This window comes from Neoarius graeffei, chromosome 15 (assembly GCF_027579695.1).
Source record: "Neoarius graeffei isolate fNeoGra1 chromosome 15, fNeoGra1.pri, whole genome shotgun sequence".
In the NCBI taxonomy this organism is placed as follows: Eukaryota; Metazoa; Chordata; class Actinopteri; order Siluriformes; family Ariidae; genus Neoarius; species Neoarius graeffei.
This window is the reverse complement of record NC_083583.1, coordinates 58,468,847-58,496,443: the sequence shown is the minus strand read 5'-3', so window position 1 is coordinate 58,496,443 and position 27,597 is coordinate 58,468,847. Positions and strand designations below refer to the sequence as shown.

Here is a 27,597-nt window from a genome sequence, read left to right as displayed (position 1 = left end):
ACATTAAGTGGTTGTTTTACACCTTTAAAACGGGTCAGTGGCGACCCGAACACAAGAGGAGGGTTAAATCTCAGACTTTTATAATAAGGTGTTCCACATGTGCAAAAAAGTGCCCTTTTTTCCCCCCAGAGCACTTGCCCCCCAAAATGTCTGTGCACGCCACTGGTCGTGGTGTTGTTTCTGGTGCGTGGCATGCATTGTCAAACAAAGGAATAAATATGTATTCGTAACTGTGATACTATGCTCATGATTGGTATCACTGTCACAAGGCAATGCAGCAACTTATTGATGCAAAATACACGGCACAATTCATATGCATATGCTATAATGTTATGATTCTATTCAGGTTGATTTTGTGCCCTTGCAAATATTTTGCCCATACACTTATCAGGAGCTCTGCTTTTAGGTAGTGACTACATATATAGCGCCCTCCACAATTATTAGCACCCCTGGTTAAGATGTGTTAAAAGCCTTAAAATAAATTCAATTTTTATTGCAGAAGCATCATCTCACACTGAAAATTGTAGAAAAATGCAACCCTCAAGTGAATTTAAAAAAAAAAAAAATCCCTGACTAAGAAATAATTATTTTTCATAAAATCACCTGTTCCACAATTATTGGAAATATAAAGAATAAAAAGCTCTATGGTGTGGTTCATATAAAATATACTCATAAGTAGGTTTGTCAAGTATTGAGTTAGCCCAAGAGCATTAGCTCAAAATTGAGTCCAACCCGGAACAAATTAGTAAGCTGAATTTTTCAGAATATGTTCAGAACACCCTTAGGAATAACATACTAAAAGTCCCCGGAAATCCACCTTGTGCTCTCTGAGAAATTCAAGATGGCGTCCAAAATGGCCGCCGATTGGAGATTTTTCAATATCTCAGGGATAAAACATAATATAAATGCAATTAAAATGTTAAATTATATGTTCTCTCATACAAGCAATGCACATTCACCATTGTCACACTGTTAAAATTAAAATTAACCAAGATTACAAGGTCATTAATGTGGAAATTACATGGAATTTGATGGTTGACATGATTGACAGATTAGCTTAGTAGGCTACCTACATACATGAACATAATGTAAGACAACAATTGGACATCAATTTCCTTAATATTTAGTGCATCTTTAAGCTTTGATAAAATATTAAAGGGAAATTAAAGAGAACTCTATCTTCTAAAACTACAATGGCAAGCTGTTTCAGTACACTTCAACATTCCGGCGACTTTCATGACAAAAAGGTCTGCCTCAATAAAAGCTCTTGCTTATAAACAATGAGTAGACTTAAACACTTCTCAGTGCCTCAGTTGTAATGCTTGGACCTTTGTTGTACCATCAATGAAGTAGGGAATTTATTCAAGCTTGTTTAAGGGTGGAAAAAAATTAATCTTTGGGTTTCTAGCGCCAGTCTTTACTACTAGCAATGCCAGTGTGTTCGGACAAAAAATGACTAAACTCAGCATGACCTTTTAAAAATGACTGAACTCAGCATGACCTTTTAACATGCCATTTTTCATTTTACACCACCAATTTACTTTAATTAATATTAATGAAAATAAGTGCTCCAACCCCTAGTAATTGTGTTTGTTGTTTTGTGAACAGAATAGGATGATACGGAGTGAACGAGGAACCAATGGATCCACACTATACACAAATATACTGTTATAATAATGTGTACATTGTTATTATATAATGTTAATACACAATGTAATTAATACACACATGTTGGAATTTACTCTCCTACCCTACAAAACATATATTCTGACCTTTTAATTGCATTAATATTTTGTTTTGGGCCTGAGATATGGGCAGATCTCCATTTGGCGGCCATTTTGGACGCCATCTTGAATTTCTCAGAGAACACAAGGGGGATTTCCGGGGACTTTTAGTATGTTATTCCTAAAGGTATTCTGAACATATTCTGAAATTTTCAGCTTGTTGCTAATTTGTTCCGGGTATAACCGTATTACTCCTGGGCTAAGTTGAAGGTTGAAAAGTTTGGTTTAAAACTCATAAGCTGCATGAAGAACAGGTCAAACCTACCTGATTTATTACGTTATTTAACTAGGAGTTAAAAAAAACCCAAAACAAAACACTGTAGTTCTACAAAAATGGGCAGTAAATACGCTGCCCTGCCAAAAACAAGTTGCAGACACTAATATTTAGTTGGACCGCCTTTAGCTTTGATTACAGCATGCATTCACTGTGGCGTTGTTTTGATAAACTTCTGCAATGTCAGAGCAGTGTTTCTCAACCACTGGACCGTGAAATTTTTTCAAGTTTGAAGGCAAATACTAAATAGTTCAGGATGTCATAGTGTCCCAAATCCGGTAGCTGGTTTGCTGTATACTTTTCAAGTGGAATAAATTAAGAACAAGCCTTTATTTTATCACATTTATCCTGCACAGGCGTGCACAGAGAGCACAGCGGGCTGAATAAATAAATAAATACGTTTGTAGGTAAATTATATGATTCTGTGATGCTTGCAGGAAGAGAAGAGCAGCGAGGATTGGGAATCCACCGGCTGTGGCTTGTTTACACCCGATACTAAAACTTATAGCGTCCTACTAACCATCACAAAGATGCGTACAAAAGCCCAGAAACACTTTATTTACCTGGGCAAAAACGATACAGGATTTATCTTGTCGTGTCCTGATCCCCAGATCTTTAACCCAGCCACATATAAAAAGTTGTTCTACTCCATGCTCTTCCAGGTTTTCATCTGTGTGTCCGTGTAGAACGATGTCTGCAGCACCAGGTAGTTTGAGATGTCGGGGAACTCAACAGATGGCTCATTTTCCAACTCATAATGAAAGAATGAATAACTTTATTTAAAGATAAGTTGATCAGCAGAGGTGGTAGGGTCGTGCATGTGCAGATACAAATAATTATAAATACAAAAGACTAAAAATAAACACAATCTTTAAAAAAACCCTTCAAATCTGTTGATCTGTTAATTATCTTCACATTGTTACTTAATAGTATGCATAACTATAGTCTTTGTATGTAGTTACAGCTACAGTAGGATCAAAAATGTATTCTACTAATGTCAAATTTAGGTGGTAATTTTTTCTTTCATAGGAAAAATCCTTTTTTGTTAGCATGTAAGGATCTAATCCCATTGAGTGGTTTCTATATCCACTTCTTTTGAGTGTACTTCTTGGTTTTAATAACTTGCTTGTTTGCTGAACACAAACATGGCAATAAGTTCTTGTGTTAATGGACCAGACTCCACTTCATCTCTCATCTCATCTCATTATCTGTAGCCACTTTATCCTGTTCTACAGGGTCGCAGGCAAGCTGGAGCCTATCCCAGCTGACTATGGGCGAAAGGCGGGGTACACCCTGGACAAGTCGCCAGGTCATCACAGGGCTGACACATAGACACAGACAACCATTCACACTCACATTCACACCTACGCTCAATTTAGAGTCACCAGTTAACCTAACCTGCATGTCTTTGGACTGTGGGGGAAACCGGAGCACCCGGAGGAAACCCACGCGGACACGGGGAGAACATGCAAACTCCGCACAGAAAGGCCCTCGCCGGCCACGGGGCTCGAACCCGGACTTTCTTGCTGTGAGGCGACAGCGCTAACCACTACACCACTGTGCTGCCCCCAGACTCCACTTTTGGATCATTAATCCCTTTTGACTGAGAATGACCTGCATGCAGGGTTTGGCTTCTGGCACATCCGTACAGTTTTAAATACAATACCTACAATTCAAAACAGTTTGTGTTTATTGTATTTATTTAATTCCTTGGCTCCCATCTGTAACAGGGAGTGATGTTGCATCCCATTAATAAATTTTACAGTATTCTATTAGATTCTAATAGAATAGATGAGCCAAAATAATTGGGGATCTTTTTATAATGGGCCCCAACTTGTTACAAGTATGAATAGGTGGGCCTTAAAGTAGAAAAGATTGAGAACCCCTGTATTAGAGTACTGGACTGTTGCTCAGTGGTCCAAACTAGGGCGTAATTTTGGGTAGGGACGCTAGGGACGTGTCCCTACCAATATTCAGCCGCTACTGTGTAATCACGATCAATAAAACCGATGTCCTAACCTGAGCAATGATTATATGGCACACAAAGGGTTAAATGTATGACACTGCTAATAATCCCCCCTCTAACGTAGATATCATTCTCTGACTATTTCTCGCTAACTTACATGGTTGGCTATCCCAGCTGTCACTCCATCTGTTGTAAAAGCAGTACACTTCCCACAGCAGCCGTGACTACCCGCCCATCAACCCCCCGTATCTCACACGTACACACCTGACCTACCCCACGCACCCCCCACTCTCCGCCTACAAATTGAGCTGGACTTTGATGTCCATGCATGCTTGCCCTACGACTCGCATGCTGACTCGAGTATCATGGATGACGGCCCCCCTCCCAAGAAACGAGACATTCGTTCATTCTTCTTCAAAGTCAAGAATGTAAGTGCAGGGTTTCCGTCGAGCTTTAAAAACTCAACAAAATCCTTTTGATGTATGGAAACCCTTCATAAAAGTATTGCTGCGGCTCCTTAGGCAGGTTTAGCAACGTGACAGGACGCATCAGAGCTAGGCTACTGCATAGCTGCAGAGAAAAGGAATGCTGGAGCAATGTAACTTGGTGTTAGATAATATCCTCGATGAATGAATGTTAAATTTATAGACCTAATGGTTTTACAGAATGTAAGTAGTCAGATGTAGGCTACTGCATGGCCATGCAGATGTGCGACTTGCAGTTCAGAATCAACAGCATGACAGCTGCTGAGTCTGCTGCGTTCACCGTTTTACAGAGACCTCTTTTAGCCCAGGAGTAATAGGGTTATACCCGGAACAAATTAGTAACAAGCTGAAAATTTCAGAATATGTTCAGAATACCTTTAGGAATAACATACTAAAAGTCCCCAGAAATCCCCCTGGTGCTCTCTGAGAAATTCAAGATGGTGTCCAAAATGGCCGCCAAATGGAGATCTGCCCATATCTCAGGCCCAAAACAAAATATTAATGCAATTAAAAGGTCAGAATATATGTTTTGTAGGGTAGGAGAGTAAATTCCAACGTGTGTATTAATTACATTGTGTATTAACATTATATAATAACAATGTACACATTATTATAACAGTATATTTGTGTATAGTGTGGATCCATTGGTTCCTCGTTCACTCCATATCATCCTATTCTGTTCACAAAACAACAAACACAATTACTAGGGGTTGGAGCACTTATTTTCATTCATATAAATTAAAGTAAATTGGTGGTGTAAAATGAAAAATGGCATGTTAAAAGGTCATGCTGAGTTCAGTCATTTTTAAAAGGTCATGCTGAGTTTAGTCATTTTCTGTCCGAACACACTGGCATTGCTAGTAGTAAAGACTGGCGCTAGAAACTCAAAGATTAATTTTTTTCCACCCTTAAACAAGCTTGAATAAATTCCCTACTTCATTGATGGTACAACAAAGGTCCAAGCATTACAACTGAGGCACTGAGAAGTGTTTAAGTCTACTCATTGTTTATAAGCAAGAGCTTTTATTGAGGCAGACCTTTTTGTCATGAAAGTCGCCGGAATGTTGAAGAAGTGTACTGAAACAGCTTGCCATTGTAGTTTTAGAAGATAGAGTTCTCAAATTTAATTTCCCTTTAATATTTTATCAAAGCTTAAAGATGCACTAAATATTAAGGAAATTGATGTCTAATTGTTGTCTTACATTATGTTCATGTATGTAGGTAGCCTACTAAGCTAATCTGTCAATCATGTCAACCATCAAATTCCATGTAATTTCCACATTAATGACCTTGTAATCTTGGTTAATTTTAATTTTAACAGTGTGACAATGGTGAATTTGCATTGCTTGTATGAGAGAACATATAATTTAACATTTTAATTGCATTTATATAATGTTTTATCCCTGAGATATTGAAAAATCTCCAATCGGCGGCCATTTTGGACGCCATCTTGAATTTCTCAGAGAGCACAAGGTGGATTTCCGGGGACTTTTAGTATGTTATTCCTAAGGGTGTTCTGAACATATTCTGAAAAATTCAGCTTGTTACTAATTTGTTCCGGGTTGGACTCAATTTTGAGCTAATGCTCTTGGGCTATTTCTACTACTACTAGGCTAGGCTAGATACAACAAATCCATGGTCCTTTACTGCCACCTACAGACGAATATTGATAACTGCAGCATGAACATAAAAGAAGTCACATCTGCAGTGAAAATCATAACACACGTTACGAACACAGAAACAGGCAACAAAAAGACATAATATGGAAAATGGAGGGGCAACAAAAAGACAAAAAATGGGGGGTATACTACAAATGCAATACTAATGTAATCATAATCATGCTATAATAGGCAATCACTAAATTATATATCCAAATATCATTTAAACTAAATTTGAGCTTAATTACAGAATAGAAAATGCCACCCGTAGCACCTATTTATGAGTGTCTCAATAAGGCAGTCAGTGAATTTTGAGACCCCCCCCCCCCCCCCCAGTCAAACAATACAGATATTGAATTTTAAAAAAACCCCACAATATTTAATGCTAAAAATGCTTCAAGTTTTTAATTCTTATTTTCATGCATTTCTGTGGAAGAGACAGAACGACTGCTTAAACACAAATTAGGAATTGTGTGGTGTAAAAGTAATAAATCATCAGATTCTAGATGATCATGTGATATTATGCATCCATGTTTTTGTGGGGAATAAATTATAGTCTATGTAATAATTTTGTCCTTTTTGGCTTGCCCTTTTTGCTGAGGCTACAACCTTACCATGAAACTCTTCAGTCATTCTGTCCCTAATCTGTTCATATGTCATGCATCAACATATTTTTGTAAGGTGACAGACAGCAGAGAGGCTGGAGGAGATGAAAGACAGTGCAGAGAAGGTAGAGGAAGAGAGGCAGGAAGAGAAAGAGGAGCAGAGGCTGAAGGACAGGATGGAGGCGGTAGAGGAGGGGAATCCACAGCTGGAGGAGATAGAGGAGGAGATGGAGAAGCGGAAAGAGAGGTTGGAAATTCACAGGTGAGGTTAATGATGGATATGTCAGTCATGAGATTCAGCCCCACTGTTTGTTCATGTGATGTTGATCTGAATAACAATGCTTCACCCATGTGGCTTTAAAATCAGAGCTTCATGTCAAGGCTGGTTTTCTAAGAGGCCTCGTCATGTATTACTGGTAGTGTGCATGTGTTTACAGTAGTTGCAATAGAGTTGATAAATTTACATTGTGGTAGCCTGGCTGTCGCAACTACAATTGTGTGCAGCATCACAGGCAATATGGGTGACCCCAGGCTAATCTCATCTCATCTCATTATCTCTAGCCACTTTATCCTTCTACAGGGTCGCAGGCAAGCTGGAACCTATCCCAGCTGACTACGGGCGAAAGGCGGGGTACACCCTGGACAAGTCACCAGGTCATCACAGGGCTGACACATAGACACAGACAACCATTCACACTCACATTCACACCTACGGTCAACTTAGAGTCACCAGTTAACCTAACCTGCATGTCTTTGGACTGTGGGGGAAACCGGAGCACCCGGAGGAAACCCACGCGGACACGGGGAGAACATGCAAACTCCGCACAGAAAGGCCCTCGCCAGCCCCGGGGCTCGAACCCAGGACCTTCTTGCTGTGAGGCGACAGCGCTAACCACTACACCACCGTGCCGCCCACCCCAGGCTAATATTATGGTTTATTCCTAAGGAAACTGATGAACTTGGAGAGGGCAGCAGCAGCAGCAGCAGGGACAGTGGCAGGGAGAGTGCCAGTAACCAGGAGGACATTTTGGACAAACCCAACCAACCTGACCCAAAAATCATTCCAGGTCAGCAGCTATCAAACAGGGTCCTCCATTTCCAAGAGAATTGGTACAAGCAGTATCCATGGCTGCACTATAGCTCATCCATTATGCGTGTTCTTTGTTTTCATTGTGTAAAAACATACAACATACAGAAATGTGCACTGTCCAAAAAGGCCGACCCTGCCTTTTCTTCAAAGGGATTCAATAATTGGAAGAATGCACTTGTCAGTTTTCAGAGGCATCAAAATAGCAAATCCCACCATCATGCTATGACAGTTAGTGCTCAAGAGAGAAGCCCAATATCTTCGCAACTCTCAAGTGCATGGGCACAAAGACAAGAGGATGCTAGGCACTGCTTGGAAAATATTGTGGGATCAATACAGTACCTTGCTAGGCAGGGCATAGCACTGAGAGGCCATGATACACAAGATGGCAATCTGTTTCAACTTTTGAAACTCAAAGCTAAGGATGACTCACATCATTTAGCTGACGCTTTTATCCAAAGCAACTTACTGTTACTATTTTGGTACAGGGTATTGGTTACAGTCCCTGGAGCAATGTTGGGTTAGGTGCCTTGCTCAAGGGCACTTCAGCCATGGATGGAGATGTAGAGAGAGGTAAGGGTGGGATCCAAAGACCAATTCCCTAACCATTAGGCCACGGCTGCCCTCATTAACCTATAAGAGATCTGCATGACATAAAATTATGATTGCTAATGGAAAAAAAAAAACCCACCTTTCGGAAGCTCTGCCTTGGATCACTTTTGTGTCCCCACCAATGTCAAAATCAAAGTTACTCCCTTGGGTCCAAAGTCCTCTTTTCAGATGAAAGTAAATCTTGCATTTCATTTGGAAATCATGATCCTAGAGTCTGGAGGAAGAGTGGAGAGGCACAGAATTCAAGGTGTTTGAAGTCTGCTGTGAAGTTTCCGCAGTCCTTAATGATTTGGGGTCCCATGTCATCTGCTGGTGTTGGTCCACTGTGTTTTATCAAGACCACTGAGCAACAGTCCAGTTCTTTCTCTCCTTAGCCCAGGTAAGATGCTTCTGATGTTGTCTCTGGTTCAGGAGTGGCTTGATATTAGGAATGTGACAGTTTTCGCCCCTTTCCTGAAGCCGTCTGTGCGCAGTGGCCCTTGATGCACTGATACCAGCCTCAGTCCACTCTGTGTGAAGCTCTCCCAAGTTCCTGACTTGACTTTTCTTGACAATCCTCTCAAGGCTGCAGTCATCCTTGTTGCTTGTGCACCTTTTCCAGCCAGCCTTTTCAGCAACGACCTACTGTGGCTTAACCTCCTTATGGAAGGTGGTGTTGATCGTCTTCTGGACAACTGTCAAGTCAGCAGTCTTCCCCATGATTGTGATTGCATGTACTGAACTAGTCTGAGAGAAGCACGGTATTTATACTGTTTGAAGTCAAACCCTGCATGCAGGGCATTCTCACTCAAAATGGATTAATGATCCAAAAGTGGAGTCTGGTCCATTAACACAAGAACTTATTGCCATGTTTGTGTCCAGCAAACAAGCAAGTTATTAAAACAAAGAAGTACACTCAAAAGAAGTGGATATAGAAACCACTCAATGGGATTAGATCCTTACATGCTAACAAAGAAGGATTTTTCCTATGAAAGAAGAATTTACTTGCTAAATTTGACATTAGTAGAATAAATGTTGATCCTATTGTAGCCGTAACTAAATACAAAGACAATAATTATGCATACCATTAACTTAATGTGAAGATAATTAACAGATAATCAACAGATTTAAGTTTTTTTAAATGACTGTTTATTTTTAGTCTTTTGTATTTGTAATTATTTGTATCTGTACATGCACAACCCCTACTGATCAACTTATCATCTTTAAATAAAGTTATTCATTCATTATGAGTTGGAAAATGATCCATCCATTGATTTCCCTGACATCTCAAACTACCTGGTGCTGCAGACATCGTTCTACATCCATCCATTATCTCTAGCCGCTTTATCCTGTTCTACAGGGTTGCAGACAAGCTGGAGCCTATCCCAGCTGACTATGGGTAAGAGCTGGGGTACACCCTGGACAAGTCGCCAGGTCATCGCAGGTTCTACATGGACGCACCTATGGAAACCTGGAAGAGCATGGAGGAGGAGAGCAACTTTTTGACATGTGACTGGGTTAAAAATTTGGGGATCAGGACATGACAAAACAAATCCTGTGTCGTTTCTGCCGAGGTAAAAAAGAATTTCTGGGCTTTTGTACGTCTTTGCGATGGTTGCTAGGAAGCTACAAGTTTTAGTATTGGGTGTAAACAAACCACAGCCGCTCGATTCTCGATCCTCCCTGCTCTTCTCTTCCAGTAGGCATCACAGAACCATATACAGTGGTGCTTGAAAGTTTTTGAACCCTTTAGAATTTCCTATATTTCTGCATAAATTTTACCTAAAACATCATCAGATTGGCGGCACGGTGGTGTAGTGGTTAGCGCTGTCGCCTCACAGCAAGAAGGTCCTGGGTTTGAGCCCCGGGGCCGGCGAGGGCCTTTCTGTGTGGAGTTTGCATGTTCTCTCCGTGTCCGCGTGGGTTTCCTCCGGGTGCTCCGGTTTCCCCCACAGTCCAAAGACATGCAGGTTAGGTTAACTGGTGACTCTAAATTGACCGTAGGTGTGAATGTGAGTGTGAATGGTTGTCTGTGTCTATGTGTCAGCCCTGTGATGACCTGGTGACTTGTCCAGGGTGTACCCTGCCTTTCGCCTGTAGTCAGCTGGGATAGGCTCCAGCTTGCCTGCGACCCTGTAGAAGGATAAAGCGGCTTGAGATAATGAGATGAGATGAGACATCGTCAGATTTTCACACAAGTCCTAAAAACAGATAAAGAGAACGCAGTTAAACAAATGAGACAAAAATATTATACTTGGTCATTTATTTATTGAGGAAAATGATCCAATATTACATATCTGTGAGTGGCAAAAGTATGTGAACTTCTAGGATTAGCAGTTAAAATTTCTCAGAAAAAGTGTTGATGCTCATCAGGCTGGAAAAGGTTACAAAACCATCTCTAAAGAGTTTGGACTCCACCAATCCACAGTCAGACAGATTGTGTACAAATGGAGGAAATTCAAGACCATTGTTACCCTCCCCAGGAGTGCTCGACCAACAAAGATCACTCCAAGAGCAAGGTGTGTAATAGTCGGCGAGGTCACAAAAGACCCCAGGGTAACTTCTAAGAAACTGAAGGCCTCTTTCACATTGGCTAATATTAATGTTCATGAGTCCACCATCAGGAGAACACTGAACAACAATGGTGTGCATGGCAAGGTTGCAAGGAGAAAGCCACTGCTCTCCAAAAAGAACATTGCAGCTCGTCTGCAGTTTGCTAAAGATCACATGGACAAGCCAGAAGGCTATTGGAAAAATGTTTTGTGGATGGATGAGACCAAAATAGAACTTTTTGGTTTAAATGAGAAGCGTTATGTTTGGAGAAAGGAAAACACTGCATTCCAGCATAAGAACCTTATCCCATCTGTGAAACATGGTGGTGGTAGTATCATGGTTTGGGCCTGTTTTGCTGCATCTGGGCCAGGACGGCTTGCCATCATTGATGGAACAATGAATTCTGAATTATACCAGTGAATTCTGAAGGAAAATGTCAGGACATCTGTCCATGAACTGAATCTCAAGAGAAGGTGGGTCATGCAGCAAGACAACGACCCTAAGCACACAAGTCATTCTACCAAAGAATGGTTAAAGAAGAATAAAGTTAATGTTTTGGAATGGCCAAGTCAAAGTCCTGACCTTAATCCAATGGAAATGTTGTGGAAGGACCTGAAGCGAGCAGTTCACGTGAGGAAACCCACCAACATCCCAGAGTTGAAGCTGTTCTGTACGGAGGAATGGGCTAAAATTCCTCCAAGCCGGTGTGCAGGACTGATCAACAGTTACCGCAAACGTTTAGTTGCAGTTATTGCTGCACAAGGGGGTCACACCAGATACTGAAAAGCAAAGGTTCACATACTTTTGCCACTCACAGATATGTAATACTGGATCATTTTCCTCAATAAATAAATGACCAAGTATAATATTTTTGTCTCGTTTGTTTAACTGGGTTCTCTTTATCTACTTTTAGGATTTGTATGAAAATCTGATGATGTTTTAGGTCATATTTATGCAGAAATATAGAAAATTCTAAAGGGTTCACAAACTTTCGAGCACCACTGTATATTGTAGCTGGCAAACCAGCTACTGGATTTGGGACACTACGACATTCTGAACTATTTCACCATGGGCAGCAAGATGGTGTAGGTGGTAAGCACTGTCGCCTTGCAGCAAGAAGGTTCTGGGTTCGCGCCCAGTGGCCGATGGGGGCCTTTCTGTGCGGAGTCTGCGTGGGTTTCCCCACAGTCCAAAGACATGCAGTTAGATTAACATGGGATGGCCTTGGGCTGAAGTGCCCAAGAGTGGCGGCGTGCATGTATGCAGTGGCTTTGCTCTCACATTTGTGCAGTGGGGCGGCACGGTGGTGTAGTAGTTAGCGCTGTCGCCTCACAGCAAGAAGGTCCGGGTTCGAGCCCCGTGGCCGGCGAGGGCCTTTCTGTGCGGAGTTTGCATGTTCTCCCCGTGTCCGCGTGGGTTTCCTCCGGGTGCTCCGGTTTCCCCCACAGTCCAAAGACATGCAGGTTAGGTTAACTGGTGACTCTAAATTGACCGTAGGTGTGAATGTGAGTGTGAATGGTTGTCTGTGTCTATGTGTCAGCCCTGTGATGACCTGGCGACTTGTCCAGGGTGTACCCCGCCTATCGCTCGTAGTCAGCTGGGATAGGCTCCAGCTTGCCTGCGACCCTGTAGAACAGGATAAAGCGGCTAGAGATGATGATGAGGGCCTTCAAACTTGAAAAAAATTCGCAGCCCACTAGATGGTGCTTGGCGGCTCAGTGGTTGAGAAACACTGTAGTAGTAGGTATTTGATTTCATTCTTCGTTCAGGACTTTCCTCGTGACTGGTCGTCACGGGAAGAATTGGTTTATCCTTGTGGAGAATACCACGGGAAGAATTAGTGCGCGCACGTCTGTATGAGTTAACACAGAATAATTAATCTCGAGACTGTCCTTTCGTGTCACCAATGGGAGGGGAAATTATGTTAAGGTACCCAGACCCCGAGAAAAACCCACGGGATTGGATGAATCGCTGTGGTTTAGCATTCTACACAAATTCTAGACAATTTGGCCGCTCAGTTTTGATTTATCCTCGTGCAGGCATTTGCAATCTCTAGGAGCTGTGTAATGTATATTTTATTTTTTTAATTGTTTCAGCATTTATATAAGGCATTACTGGATATGCACAAAATAATGAAACAGCAAATCAGTACTCTGGACATGAACAGTCAGAACTATGTTTCTGGTGTGCATACTGTACATGTCAACCTTTGGTCAATGAAACCTGTATAACCAACCTCCAAAATCCTTATTTCTGTTATAAACTCCTTATAAGATGCAAATTAAAATAATTTACCTAAAATTTGAATGATAATTAACAATGATATATCCCAGTTACTTTTTATTCAATATTAATAACAATAAACCTTCAGAATGAATACAAAGCTCCAATGTGTGACATAAACACAAAGTGTAAATGTTATGCGCTCTTTTATCATCGTGGGAATTGATTATCTCATTCATCTCATTATCTCTAGCCGCTTTACCCTGTTCTACAGGGTCGCAGGCAAGCTGGAGCCTATCCCAGCTGACTACGGGCGAAAGGCGGGGTACACCCTGGACAAGTCGCCAGGTCATCACAGGGCTGACATATAGACACAGACAACCATTCACACTCACATTCACACCTACAGTCAATTTAGAGTCACCAGTTAACCTAACCTGCATGTCTTTGGACTGTGGGGGAAACCGGAGCACCCGGAGGAAACCCACGTGGACACGGGGAGAACATGCAAACTCCGCACAGAAAGGCCCTCGCCGGCCACGGGGCTCGAACCCGGACCTTCTTGCTGTGAGGCGACAGCACTAACCACTACACCACCGTGCCGCCGGGAATTGATTAGCTCATTTTAATCTCAACGATTAATATCGTTGCGGCACGGTGGTGTAGTGGTTAGCACTGTCGCCTCACAGCAAGAAGGTTCCGGGTTCGAACCTCACGGCCGACAGGGGCCTTTCTGTGTGGAGTTTGCATGTTCTCCCCGTGTCCGCGTGGGTTTCCTCCGGGTGCTCCGGTTTCCTCCCACAGTTTAAAGACATGCAAATTTGGTACAATGGGGCCACTGTAATTGGCACAAGCTGTTGTGGTTTCCGGCGGCACGGTGGTGTAGTGGTTAGCGCTGTCGCCTCACAGCAAGAAGGTCCTGGGTTCGAGCCCCGGGGCCGGCGAGGGCCTTTCTGTGTGGAGTTTGCATGTTCTCCCCGTGTCCGCGTGGGTTTCCTCCGGGTGCTCTGGTTTCCCCCAAAGACATGCAGGTTAGGTTAACTGGTGACTCTAAATTGACCGTAGGTGTGAATGTGAATGGTTGTCTGTGTCTATGTGTCAGCCCTGTGATGACCTGGCGACTTGTCCAGGGTGTACCCCGCCTTTCGCCCGTAGTCAGCTGGGATAGGCTCCAGCTTGCCTGCGACCCTGTAGAAGGATAAAGCGGCTACAGATAATGTGATGTGTGTTGTGGTTTCCCATGCCATGATATATATATATATATATATATATATATATATATATATCTTCCTATGGCAAAAGCTAAATAAATAAATATCCCTTGAGATCACACCTCAGCCCGGTAGATGGCGGTAATACACATCGATTGTTAACCGCCAATAAATCGACAGAAGACGTTCAGGACTTTTATTTTGACAGGGTGATGTGTAAATTTATTACTTCCGCGTCAGTGTTTACAGCCCTGATACAGAACAGGTACACACTCTAACAGAGTAAACCGAATAAATGTAATGTTTCTTAACATTTTAATGTTTTTTTTAAAGTACTGCAGAAACAGTCAGCTTACTGAGCCGGTTGTTATTGCACGATTAAAAAGTGTAGTTTAAAATGTGAAACAGCTGATTCGCCAAGTTCTCAGTGGCTGTGAACTGAATGATCTGAGGACTGAATGGCTGTAACCTGCAGTGACCTGTTTTGAACTTATAAACATTCAGATAGAGTCAGCTAAAGTCATAATGGTTAGTATTAATAATAAGTTTTGTAAATGGTCACAATATAAAGTCTTCTAATGATTTAGCTCATGACCTCTGTGCTTTTCTAATGGGAGTCAGAAATCTGATGGTCTCTAATGATGTTCCAGTAATAAAACTGGCAAATAGTCTATATATGTGATTCCACGCTTATGGGTACTGAAATGGGGACATGAACTTATTTTTAAAAATTCACCTAAAACCATTTCTTTTTTTTACCATCAGGTCACAAAACATGTAATCTTTAATGAATGATATGTTAAAAGATAACTTTAATTTTCTGAGATGTAATAAAAACATATTTATATGCCAAAGTCAAGCCTATGAGTTCCAAAATTATGTCTGTTCCATGACTTCTGTTACGATTGTCCATCTCGCGTCTGTTACAAATTAATTACAATCTAGCTCTATACCATGTTAATCTTATTGAAAGAATGTGTATGTTTATTCTACTACACATGCTTATTCATTATTTGCTAAAACATCACCTTCCTATGTTTCAAAAAGTAATTCTACATTGTTAAAATTGAGAATCTATATGTCCACAACACTTCTGTTACGTTCTGACTTTGGCATATAAATGTTATTACATCTCAGAAAATTAAAGTTATCTTTTAACATATCATTCATTAAAGATTACATGTTTTGTGACCTGATGGTAAAAAAAGAAATGGTTTTAGGTGAATTTTTAAAAATAAGTTCATGTCCCCATTTCAGTACCCATAAGCGTGGAATCACTTTTTTTATATATATATATATATATATATGGGGCAGCATGGTGGTGTAGTGGTTAGCGCTGTCGCCTCACAGCAAGAAGGTCCTGGGTTCGAGCCCCGTGGCCGGCGAGGGCCTTTCTGTGTGGAGTTTGCATGTTCTCCCCGTGTCCGCGTGGGTTTCCTCCGGGTGCTCCAGCTTCCCCCACAGTCCAAAGACATGCAGGTTAGGTTAACTGGTGACTCTAAATTGACCGTAGGTGTGAATGTGAGTGTGAATGGCTGTCTGTGTCTATGTGTCAGCCCTGTGATGACCTGGCGACTTGTCCAGGGTGTACCCCGCCTTTCGGCCGTAGTCAGCTGGGATAGGCTCCAGCTTGCCTGCGACCCTGTAGAAGGATAAAGCGGCTAGAGATAATGAGATGAGAATGATATATATATATATATATATATATCAATGTGTGTGTGTGTGTACACAGTTGTGGTCAGACGTTTACATACAGTGACATGAATGTCATTTTGGATATGAATGTCCTGGCAGTATTTGTGCTTGAACTGTTCTTTTTCTGTGGCAGAGTGATTATACAGCATGCATCTTTAATTAAAAAAAAACAACACACTAGAATTTGGTGCACAAATTTTAATTTTCTTTGGGTTTTCTGAAATCAACACAGGGTCAAAAAATGTACATACGCTTACTTAGATTATTAATTCAGAGGTGCTGAAACTTCCAAAACATCTCTTATCTTGCCAAGGCCGAGGTCTCTTAACTCCCTGTTACTGATCGTGATTGACTACAGCTGGTAGCTTCTCTGTGCCTTCATAAAAAGGGTTTGTTTACAGCACTCATTGGATTGACCAACACACAGTAAAATGGGAAAGTCCAAGGAGCTCAGTGCAGATCTGAGAAAGAGGATTGCAGATACACACATCTCTGGAATGTCTCTTGGCGCCATTTCTAAACAACTGCAAATCCCAAGATCAGTTCAAACAATTGTCTCCAAGTTATTGTGAGGTGTAGTCACTTTGCTAAGCCACTTTGCGTCAAGAAAACCCAAACTGTCATCCTCAGGTGAAAGGAAATTGGTTTGGATGGTTAGGAACAACCTGGGAACCACCATGGCACAGCCCTGCCATGAACTGGAAGCTGATGGATCACTGTCTACAGTTCAGATCACCATGGACTAAGGGGCTGCTATGTAAGAAATAACCCCCTGCTCTAAAATTGACACCTTCAAGCTTAACTAAAGTTTGAAGCTGACCACACGGACAAAGAAAAAAGCCTTTTAGAGGAAAGCTGTATGGTCAGATGAGACAAAGATCGAGTTGTTTGGCCACAATGACCACCATGTACAGAGGGACACTGTACCAGCTGGTGGTGGTGGTAGGATCATCATGCTCTGGAGCTGTTTTGCTGCCAGTGGAACTGGTTCATTGCACAAAGTGGATGGAATAATGAAGAAGGAGGACTACCTCAGAATTCTTCAGCATAAACCATCAGAAACTTGAACGTGACTTGGGAGTTACAACAGGACAATGAACCCAAACACGCATCAGAGCTGGTTGTGGAGGATAAAGCAGGCTAACATTAAGCTTAAAACAAGTCCTGACTTCAACCCTATTGAAAATATATGGACCGTGCTTATAAGTCGAGTCCATGCCAAGAAAAAAAAAACAAATTAACTGAACTCTACCAATTCTACCATGAAGAGTCGTGAAATATCCAACCAGAATTCTGCCAGAAGCTTGTTCATGGTAAACAAAAAATGTTTGGTCAAGGTGAATCTTGCAAGGAGACATTTTACCAAAATTTTAGCTGTGCTGCATGTATATTTTTGGCCTTGTGTTGATTTCAGAAAACCCAAAGAAAATTAAAACTTGTGCACCAAATTCTAGTGTGTTTTTAATCAAAGCTGTATGCTGTACAATCATTCTGCTCCAGAAAAAGAACAGTTCAAAGAAATTACTGAAAGGCTAAAGATTGCCATAACATTCATATGCAATATGACATTCATGTCACTGTATATAAACTTCTGACCACAAGTGTGTGTGTGTGTGTGTGTGTGTTAAAAACAACAAAATTATACAGAATTTATTACAATTCATTAAATGCTGACAGTTTTATTCTTAGGAACACCGTACATACCAGAACTCTCCCTTTGTTTTCAGAACATCATCAATATTTTTGGAAACATTCCTTTTGAGATTCTGGTCTGTGTTGACATGAGCACATCACGTGATTGGTGCAGACTTCTCAGCTGCGCATTCATGCTGTGAATCTACCGTTCTACCACATCCCAGAGCTATATTTATTATATTGGGCAACACGGTGATGTAGTGGTTAGTGCTGTTGCCTCACAGCAAGAAGGTTCTGGGTTCAAGTCCAGTGGCCTACGGGGGCCTTTCTGTGTCTGCATGGGCTTCCCCTACAGTCCAAAGAGGTTAACATGGGGTGGCCTTAGGCTGAAGTGCCCTTGAGCGAGGTACCTAACCCCTAACTGCTTCCTGGGCGCTGTTAGCATGGCTGCCCATTACTCTGGGTATGTGTGTTCACTGCTTCAGATGGGTTAAATGTAGAGAGGAATTTCACAAGTGTACGTGTGATGAATAAAAGTTCTTCTTCTTGAAACTGACAGTATATGTTCTATTGGATTCAGGTTTGGTGACTGGAGAGGCCACTGAAATACACTGAACTCGTTGAGATGACTTCTGCTGGAAGTAGCCGTTGTAAGATGGGTAAATTCTGGGCATAAAGGAATGAGCGTGGTCAGCAATGATGCTCAAGAGGTTGTGGCGTACAAACAATGTTCCATTGATATTAAAGGGACAAAAGTGTGCCAAGAAAACATTCCCCGCATCATTACACCACCCCCACCAGCCTAGACTGGTGCCCCAAGGCAAGCTGGGTTCATGAGTTCATGCTTTTGGTACCAAATTCTGACCCTCCCATCTGTGTGCTTCAGCAGAAATTGAGATTCTTCAGACCAGGCTATAATTTTCCAGCCTTCGACTGTTCAGATTTGGTGAGCTTGTTCCCACGTCAGCTTGTTCTTGGCCATCAGAAGAACCCAGTGTAGTCTTCTGCTCTTGTAGCCCATCCAGCTCAAGATGCGTGCTTAGATTCCCATCAAGTCAACACCGTTGAGTAGTTATTCGATTTACCATAGTCTTCCTGTCAGCTCAAATCTGTCTGGCCATTTTCCTCTGACCTCTCACATCAACAAGGCACGTCTGCCATCAAGACTCTGGAGACTGTTGGTTGTGAAATTCCCAGGAGATCAGCGGTTTTTGAAATACTCAGACCAGCCTATCTGGCAGCAGCGATTATGCCACTGTCACTGAGATCCCCATTCTGATCAGTGATGTGAACATGAACTGAAACTCTCGTCCTGAATCTGCATGATTTTATATGCTGTGTTGCTGCCACGTAATTGGCCGATTGGATAATCGCATGAATAAGAAGAATCTGCTTGATGAATAAGAATCAAGATCTGCTTGATCTTGGTGAGAAACCACTATGCCAGTCACTATTAGAATAAAATCAAATCATTTTATTGCCACCATATCGTAGATGGAAATTCGATTTGCGTCATCCGTTCAGTTGTGTCTAATAGAAATAATGACTACTTAAAGATTCAGACCTAATCATAAACTCAGCCTTGACTCAGACGTCATGTCCTGACTGTGATTCAGACGTCTAGAGCAATGGAGGGACAGATGGACAGTTCAAGGCTTTCCAGCATCATCTCAGAACTCTGTGGCACTGAGGAGGATCGGCCATTTCCTGTGTGGCAGAATGGCACCCTCAGTCCCTGCTTTAACCACATCGTATGTGGATCTCTTGTGCATGCTGTTACTGCAGTGCTCAGTGCCTGTTACCTGAGCGTGCTGAGGTAAGATACACACCTACATGATGGATACAGAAAGTTTTTTCATGTTTAAGTGTAGAACTGCATGAAGGGGTCTGTATATCATTTCAAACAAGCGTTGCCAGGCAAAACAAACCTCGCCCGGTAGTACTTATGATGAATATGAAGGGAGATGTCATTAAAAAAAAAGGTATCCTATGGGTACATGTGGCTACTGCTTATAAATAAAATTGTTTTCTGATCCCATGTCCATACAGTAAATATAGTGCATATATATTTACTCTATGAGGCAGTAGCCACAAAAATGAAGCGTAATCCAAAAATGAGCAATTTAAAAATCACAGAAGTAAAATATACCAAGTGTCTGTACTTTATATTATTCTACTCTTACCTCTTACACTTTTCGAAACTGAAACCTCTGAACCGAGGCTGACATACACATGCTGTCGCCATGACCCAAACTCTTATTTCCCGAAAATGGCCTGGCGCTAGAGCTCAGTGGAACGCACTTTCCCTCTGTAATAAGCATAAGCATGTCTGAAAGCGATTTATTTCGAATGATGAACCGAATTGTATACGCTCACCGGCCATTTTAATCGGAACGCATGCACAGTGTGTGATCGTTACACTCTTACAGCACGATGACGTAGTGGCTAGCGCCTTTATATGAGGCAGTAACCACAAAAAAAAAAAAAGATTTTGACCTTTTTGGTGACCTTGACTAGATGACCGTCAAAATGTTGGAGGTTCTATTTCTCATATATCCTGAAAGTTTCATGGAGATCAGTCCAGCCGTTTTCCCGTAATAGACTGGTACCAAAATTCAAAAAAGTGCTTATTTAAGGAGTTAAAGGCATTTTTGAGACAAAGTCAGCAAACAGTCTTATTTTGTCAATTTGGGTGTGCCGAATTCAAATCTGCAATATGCCGAGCTCTATCTGACCTCTGTTGACCTCCAGAGGTCATTGAACTTTGGGCCTGTAAACGTCTCAGCTGAACCCAGTTTCTCAGCTTTCTAACCCTTACGAAAATTAACCATGGTTTTACTATGAAAACTAATCATGGTTTTACTATGGTTTATAGTTATTCATGGTTTTCATGTTTTTTGGGTAACCATGAAAACCATGGTGCATTTTACCTCAATGTTCACTTAAATTTTTAGGTTCTAAGTAAATGTTAATGTATCTGGGCTGTTAATCGAGATCCTTCTCTACAGCATTGACTGTTGGACGAAAGCATGGTAATACTACAGTTAGTGCATCCTTTTAAAAACCATACTATCCCTTTTTAAACTAATTTCGTAGTTACTATGACCTATTACACATACAACTATGATGCTACCACAGCTACTGCAGTACTATGGATAAACCATAGTAATACTATGGTTGGTTCATAGTACTTAGAATCACCATGAAATACCATAGTAGAACCATGGTTACTACCATGGATAAACCATAGTAATACTATGGTTGGTTCATAGTACTTAGAATAACCATGAGATACCATGGTAGAATCATGGTTACTACATAAAAACCATGGTAAAACCATAGTAAACCATGGTAGATTTTCATAAGGGAAGGAATGAAATGTACTAAAATGATTAATGAAGTTAGCAAATGGCCTTGTTTGCATTTTTAAACTGACTTTACTCCGCCAAAAAGAATATGAACAGACAAAAAACAAATAGAAAGGAACAAATACAACATTAAATGCCAGTCCATGTACATGTGACTTACTTTTCACAATGAGAATGCCTAGGCGATCACCTTACATAACATTGCATTACATTTAGCGGTTATTGTTTATACAAAGCTACTGAAAAAAGGACAGATTCAGCAGCATATAAAATGTGGGGGCATCCAGTTTTTTTCTTTGTTGTTTGTTTTTTGTAAAGGCTTTACCCCGTTTAAAACAAAACAAACAACAAAGAAAAAAACTCTCATATATACTAACCCTGATTAACCTGTATACCCTGTACGCCCCCACATTTTGTATGCTGCTGAATCTGTCCTTTTTTCAGTAGCTTTGTATAAACAATAACCGCTAAATGTAATGCAATGTTATGCAAGGTGATCGCCGAGGCATTCTCATTGTGAAAAGTAAGTCACATGTACATGGACTGGCATTTAATGTTGTATTTGTTCCTTTCTATTTGTTTTTTGTCTGTTCATATTCTTTTTGGGGGAGTAAAGTCAGTTTAAAAATGCCGTTAAATGCATAGGCCTATAGGCCAAGTTTAATGACCTTGAGGTTATCAGAGGTCATATGTCGTTTTACAAATGAAAAATGAATTCAGCACCCAAACATTTAACAAACAAGGCCATTTGCTAACTTCATTAATCATTTTAGTACATTTCATTCCTTAGAAAGCTGAGAAACTGGGTTCAGCTGAGACGTTTACAGGCCCAAAGTTCAATGACCTCTAGAGGTCAACAGAGGTGAGATAGAGCTCGGCATATTGCAGATTTGAATTCGGCACACCCAAATTGACAAAATAAGACCCCGTCCACACGTAGCCGGGTATCTGCTAAATCGAAGATATTTTTCTACGTTTTGGCCTGTCGTCCACATGAAAACACATCAAAAACGAATATTTAAAAAAACTCCGGGCAAAGTGAAGATTTTTGAAAACTCCGTGTATGCCTTTTCGTGTAGACAGAGATAACCGGAGTTTTGCGTTTTAGAACGTCACAATCTGCGCCAAAAAAATGACAACAAATTGACGAGTGCAGTCGCGATTGAAGCGACACGTGACAACTTAATAGCTTTGTGATTGGCTATTGGATATAGTTACTGTTAAATCCAACACTTGAAGATGATACAGGCTGAATTACAAATGACACAACACGGAATATGTAGCGCACTATCTAGGCTGCATGAGCTATTATTCCCAACCTTAAATAGTGCACTTATATAGGGGAGTTAAAGCGATTTGGAATTCAGCCACACAACTTGAGCAGAGTGGCTTTCCAGCCCACTGTGTCTATGGATAAAGCTTCAGTCTATGGAATTACAGTATATACCTGCATTAGGTGCTACCAACACGTATTTCTCGCGCTAGAAATTGTGTTTAATGATGTCACGTGTTATATGCGAAAGATATGATTGGCTATTGCTAGCGACTCTCGCCGATCAGTCTGGCTCCCGATTAGTTTTTCGAATCGGCTGTGAGATGAGTCGGGACCATCGAAAACTAGTCTTTACGCCTGACTTCAGTTGGCTCGGTACGCTGAAAATCGGCGTAGTGTGCGGCTAGCTAAAGAGTAATGGATCGGAGTAGTGCCTTGAAAGTGTTAATTATTGTGCAGGTGCTATTTACATGTTTAATTTTAGAAGCCCAACTACTGCTCCAAGAGCACAGGCGATGTGATTAGGGGGTAGGATTTGGGGAAATAACCATCTACAGGTTTGGAATGCTTATGAATGTGATTGAAAACGCAGATGTTCGGTTATGTGTGGAAGGGATTTTTTTCGAAGACGAGGTGGTGTGGATAAAACATTTTTATAAACGGAGGGGGGGGGGAATGTTCGGTTTTAAAAATACTCGGCTACGTGTGTACATGGCATTAGACTGTTTGCCGACTTTGTCTCAAAAATGCCTTTGGGTGTCACAATTCTGGATTTTGGTACCAGTCTATAATATTGTTAACAAAGAAACCCGACCGAAAACAATACCTCGCCCCTTGGTGGACTCCGTCCTGGGCGAGGTAAACATTACCAATATTATTATTAGATTGTAATTGACGGGTTAAATTTAGTATGGTTCTTCATGCACTATGATTCGTTGTGTTTGAAATACACTATACGGTGCATTAACCCCTACTGTGATATAGGTAAAGATTTATCTTTTTTTATTTTTAACATTTTTTTGTTTGTTAGTTGCAAATAACCATAGACAGTAATGATATTCCTGTTTACATTGCTCTTTGAGTGAGTAACTTTGCCACTACAAATACACTATTTGACCACGAGTTGGTCTAGTGGTTAGCGTGTCCGCCTCTCGATCGGGAGATCGTGAGTTCTATTCACGGTTAGGTCGTACCAAAGACCGTCATAAAAATGGTACCTACTGCCGTCTGGCAAGGGACGCTGCAATACAGATGCGAGTGTGGAGTCAAACTCTCGCGGTTACGAGAGGACTAGCCCCCGACTGCAACCCTAGCTATGTAATAGGCGAGAGGCTACGGAAATGGAGATCGGCGCTGCCACATGGCGTGGGAAGGGACTTTGATGCACTATATGGCCAAAAGTTTGTAGTTCTTCCCCGAAATGTTGCCACAAATTTGGAAGCGCATTATTGGAGAATGGAGGTTATTCGAACAGCAAAGAGGACGAAATCTGGAATGGGATTTTCAAAAAGCACATAGAAGTGTGATGGTTCAGTGTCCATAAACTTTTGAACATAGTGTATTAAAACAAACTGATGAACTGGTAATATGTCATATTTAAAGATTAACTGATATTAGCTCCTCCGGTCATAGGCCAAGCCAGATGAACTTATGCGATCACGTGTCGTCTGTCCATCGTCGATCGTCCACAATTTACAAAAATCGCTGCTCATCCTTCAGGAGTGATCAGATTTCAATCAAACTTACATACAATGTTCCCCACGTGGGTGTGCATAAAAGTTGTCAAAATGATGGCGCCACCTGTCATATTTACAATTTTATGGGCTTCTGAAATTTTTGGGTGGCTCATCACATTAAACGCTACCACCCAAAAGACTCTAAAGACATATTCCAACAAGAATTGTTCACCAGGTGGCGCCACCTACCATGGATGAGGCTACAGAGGGGTCACGTGCAGTTTCACGAAAATCGCTACTTCTCCGACAGGAGTGATCACATTTTGATCAAACTCATATGGAATGTTCCTCAGGTTGGTATGTATAAAAGTGTCAAGATGGTGGCGCCACCTGTCGTATTTAACATTTTATGGGCGTTTGAAAATTTTGGATGACTCGTCACATCAAACACTACTGTTCGTAAACTGCTGGGATGTTTTCACTGAAACTCACCCAGAAGACTCTAAAGACATATTCCAACAAGAATTGTTCACCAGGTGGCGCCACCTGCCATGGATGTGGCTACACAGTGGTCATATGCAATTTTACAAAAAAATCACTACTCCCACAGGATTGATCGGATTTCAAACTTGCACACAACAACAGTGGCCGGTATGAGCTACAGCCTCATTGAGGCTATGTTTTTTTTTGTTTTTTTTTAAATTTATCTTCAGTAACTAGGGCGGCACGGTGGTGTAGTGGTTAGCGCTGTCGCCTCACAGCAAGAAGGTCCGGGTTCGAGCCCCGTGGCCGGCGAGGGCCTTTCTGTGCGGAGTTTGCATGTTCTCCCCGTGTCCGCGTGGGTTTCCTCCGGGTGCTCCGGTTTCCCCCACAGTCCAAAGACATGCAGGTTAGGTTAACTGGTGACTCTAAATTGAGCGTAGGTGTGAATGTGAGTGTGAATGGTTGTCTGTGTCTATGTGTCAGCCCTGTGATGACCTGGCGACTTGTCCAGGGTGTACCCCGCCTTTCGCCCGTAGTCAGCTGGGATAGGCTCCAGCTTGCCTGCGACCCTGTAGAAGGATAAAGCGGCTAGAGATGATGAGATGAGATGAGATCTTCAGTAACTGCTTTATCCTGGTCAGGACCAAGGTGGATCCGGAGTCTGTTCTGGGAACACTGGGTAGGAGGCAGGAATACACCCTGAATAGGACACCAGTCCGTCACAGGGCATCATACACACAAATTCACACACTCGTTCACACCTAGAGGCAATTTAGCCGAGCCAGTCTTCCTAACTGCATGTTTTTGGTTGGTGGGAAGAAACTGAAGAACATGGAGGAAACCCACACAGGGAGAATATGCACAGGAACTTCCACAGAATGGCGTTTCAGAACATTGTTAGATAGTTACATCAGGTCTCGAACTAACATTTAGCAGTTATTCCACGAAATCGAGTCGTACATGAGCTGATAGCTGACGAGGCACGTAGCACCGAGTCGGCTATAATCCATGTACGACAAGATTGAGTGGAATAAATTTTTTTTTATTCTATCCAGATTCACTGGATTTTGAGAAACAGAGCATTTTTATTTTTTGCAAATTCTATAAATAAAACCTTTATACAAAACATCCGACAAAATTATATCTGCTTAGAATGTAAACAAACCAGCGAAATGACGGGAGCAAAAATGCTCTAATAATAATTCTTGGAAAAAAAAGATATGTTCTTACCATCAAATAGTTTTATTCCATATTTTCTTGCTTTTTCTTGTATTTTGGGGGGGGGTTCTTCTTCTTCTTTAAGGTTTTTTGGTGGTTGGCAAACCAACTTAAAGGTGCATTACCACCACCGACTGGGCTGGAGTGTGGAACAGGAGATATTGGGGGGGAAAAGCTATATTCTTTTAGCTATTTCTGTTTCTTTTAAATACTTGATAAAAATTTTTGGGGTTTTGTTTTCGAGTAGAGTTTTTATTTTGTCCTTGGTTGGTTCAGCAACACGCTCCGCCATTTTGTTTTTCTCTGCTCACGGTATATGAGCTGATAGCCTAGTGGTAGAGTAGCCAATCAGAACGCGTGAGTGCTCATATCCAATGAATGTGGATAGAATAATAACTGCTAGCTGGCCTTTATTTTGGAAGTGACAGTTAATACAATCTAACCTGGTGCTTTGCCTCTTTGGTACATCTTCCAGTATTCCATGTATCTGGAACCTCTGAGAGGACAAAATGTCAAAGATCATATCACAGAACACAAGTTTTTCTTTGTTTGGGTAAAGTTTCAGGCTTCTGTGATGTCCAGGGTGTGTTTCTGCTTCACACCCTGCCTTCCCAGGATGGGACCATATTCAGTGTGACCCTCTCCAAGATAAAGCAGTTACTTAAAGCTGTACTGCCTTTCAGATTTTTCAAGTGTAGGTGATAAAAAGGATTTTCCCCGCCACCCAATTATTTTTGTTTAGTGGACCGAAAGCTACTGAATTCGAATCACAGACTTCCAATTTTATTAGTTTAAAAAAAAAAGAACAATTAATGAAATTAGAGCCATGTGGCCCTGAATTCTCCGCTATTTTTTCCTGCTTCACCATGACCCAGTACAAGATACTACATCATGCATCACGTGGTGGGCTTTCCTCATTCGCGCAAGCCGTTGTGGGATACAAATTTGAAACAGGAGAGAAAAATAGAGGACGTGAGTGTGCGAATGAAACGTGAAAGACCGACTACAGTAACGGAAAGCGAGAAGAAATTATGTTATTTACCAGCTGGGAGGTCCGTATGGTTAAATACCGTGACCGAGGTCTTGAAAGTACTGAGCGAGGCCCTCTGGGCCGAGGTCAGTATTCAAGGCCAAGCTCACGGTATTTCACCATATGGACCGACCTTAAGCTGGTAACTCATCTCATCTCATCTCATTATCTGTAGCCGCTTTATCCTTCTACAGCAGGGGTGGCCAACCAGTCGGAGCCCAAGAGCCACAATTCTTACTGTGTTACGGCAAAGAGCCACATCGGCACATGAACATGGGCACACAAATATTACCCTTCCTTCTGCGCGCGCGGACACACACACACACACACACACACACAGCCACATTGATGTCACACTCCAACTTAACCAATGCCCCACACCAACATGATGATACATTTACTGCAGTACCAAGACCACAGGCCAGTCATTTTCAACAGTGGCGACTGGTGAAGAAAATTGTAGGTGGGGCACAAAGGCAGACATTGTTTACATGTGGGGATTCCCCCCATTGGGGGGGTTCCGGGGGGCCTCCCCCGAAAAATTTTGGATTTCTTAGATGCAATTTCCTGTATTCTAGTGCATTTTGGAGTTACCTGTTTAACATCGAAAATGCAAAAGCCATTTTGATTCAGCTTGAATTCTCAATTGCATGACCTGCACAAGACCTGCATTCAAATAAATAAGTATTCAAATAAATACAGTCAGTCGGAAAATGGAAATTACAAAGTGCTAATTTAATTTCCTCAAACAGTACAAGCTCCATAGGCACTGGGAACAGTGA

General features: G+C 41.6%; 1 protein-coding gene across 6 annotated transcripts in view; it reads left to right on the top strand.

Annotated features, from left to right (window-relative positions):
• Positions 1–14,674: 14,674 nt before the first annotated feature.
• abcc10 (ATP-binding cassette, sub-family C (CFTR/MRP), member 10) overlaps positions 14,675–27,597 on the top strand; it is a 67,561-nt gene continuing 54,638 nt past the window's right edge. The window contains exons 1-3 of one of the 6 annotated variants that reach the window (XM_060941715.1): positions 14,756–14,965; positions 18,348–19,194; positions 19,384–19,583. In XM_060941715.1, coding sequence (XP_060797698.1) covers positions 19,396–19,583 — 188 coding nt within the window. In that variant the 5' untranslated portion in view covers positions 14,756–14,965; positions 18,348–19,194; positions 19,384–19,395. The other 5 variants (XM_060941712.1, XM_060941716.1, XM_060941713.1 and 2 more) reach the window with 5 other exon arrangements.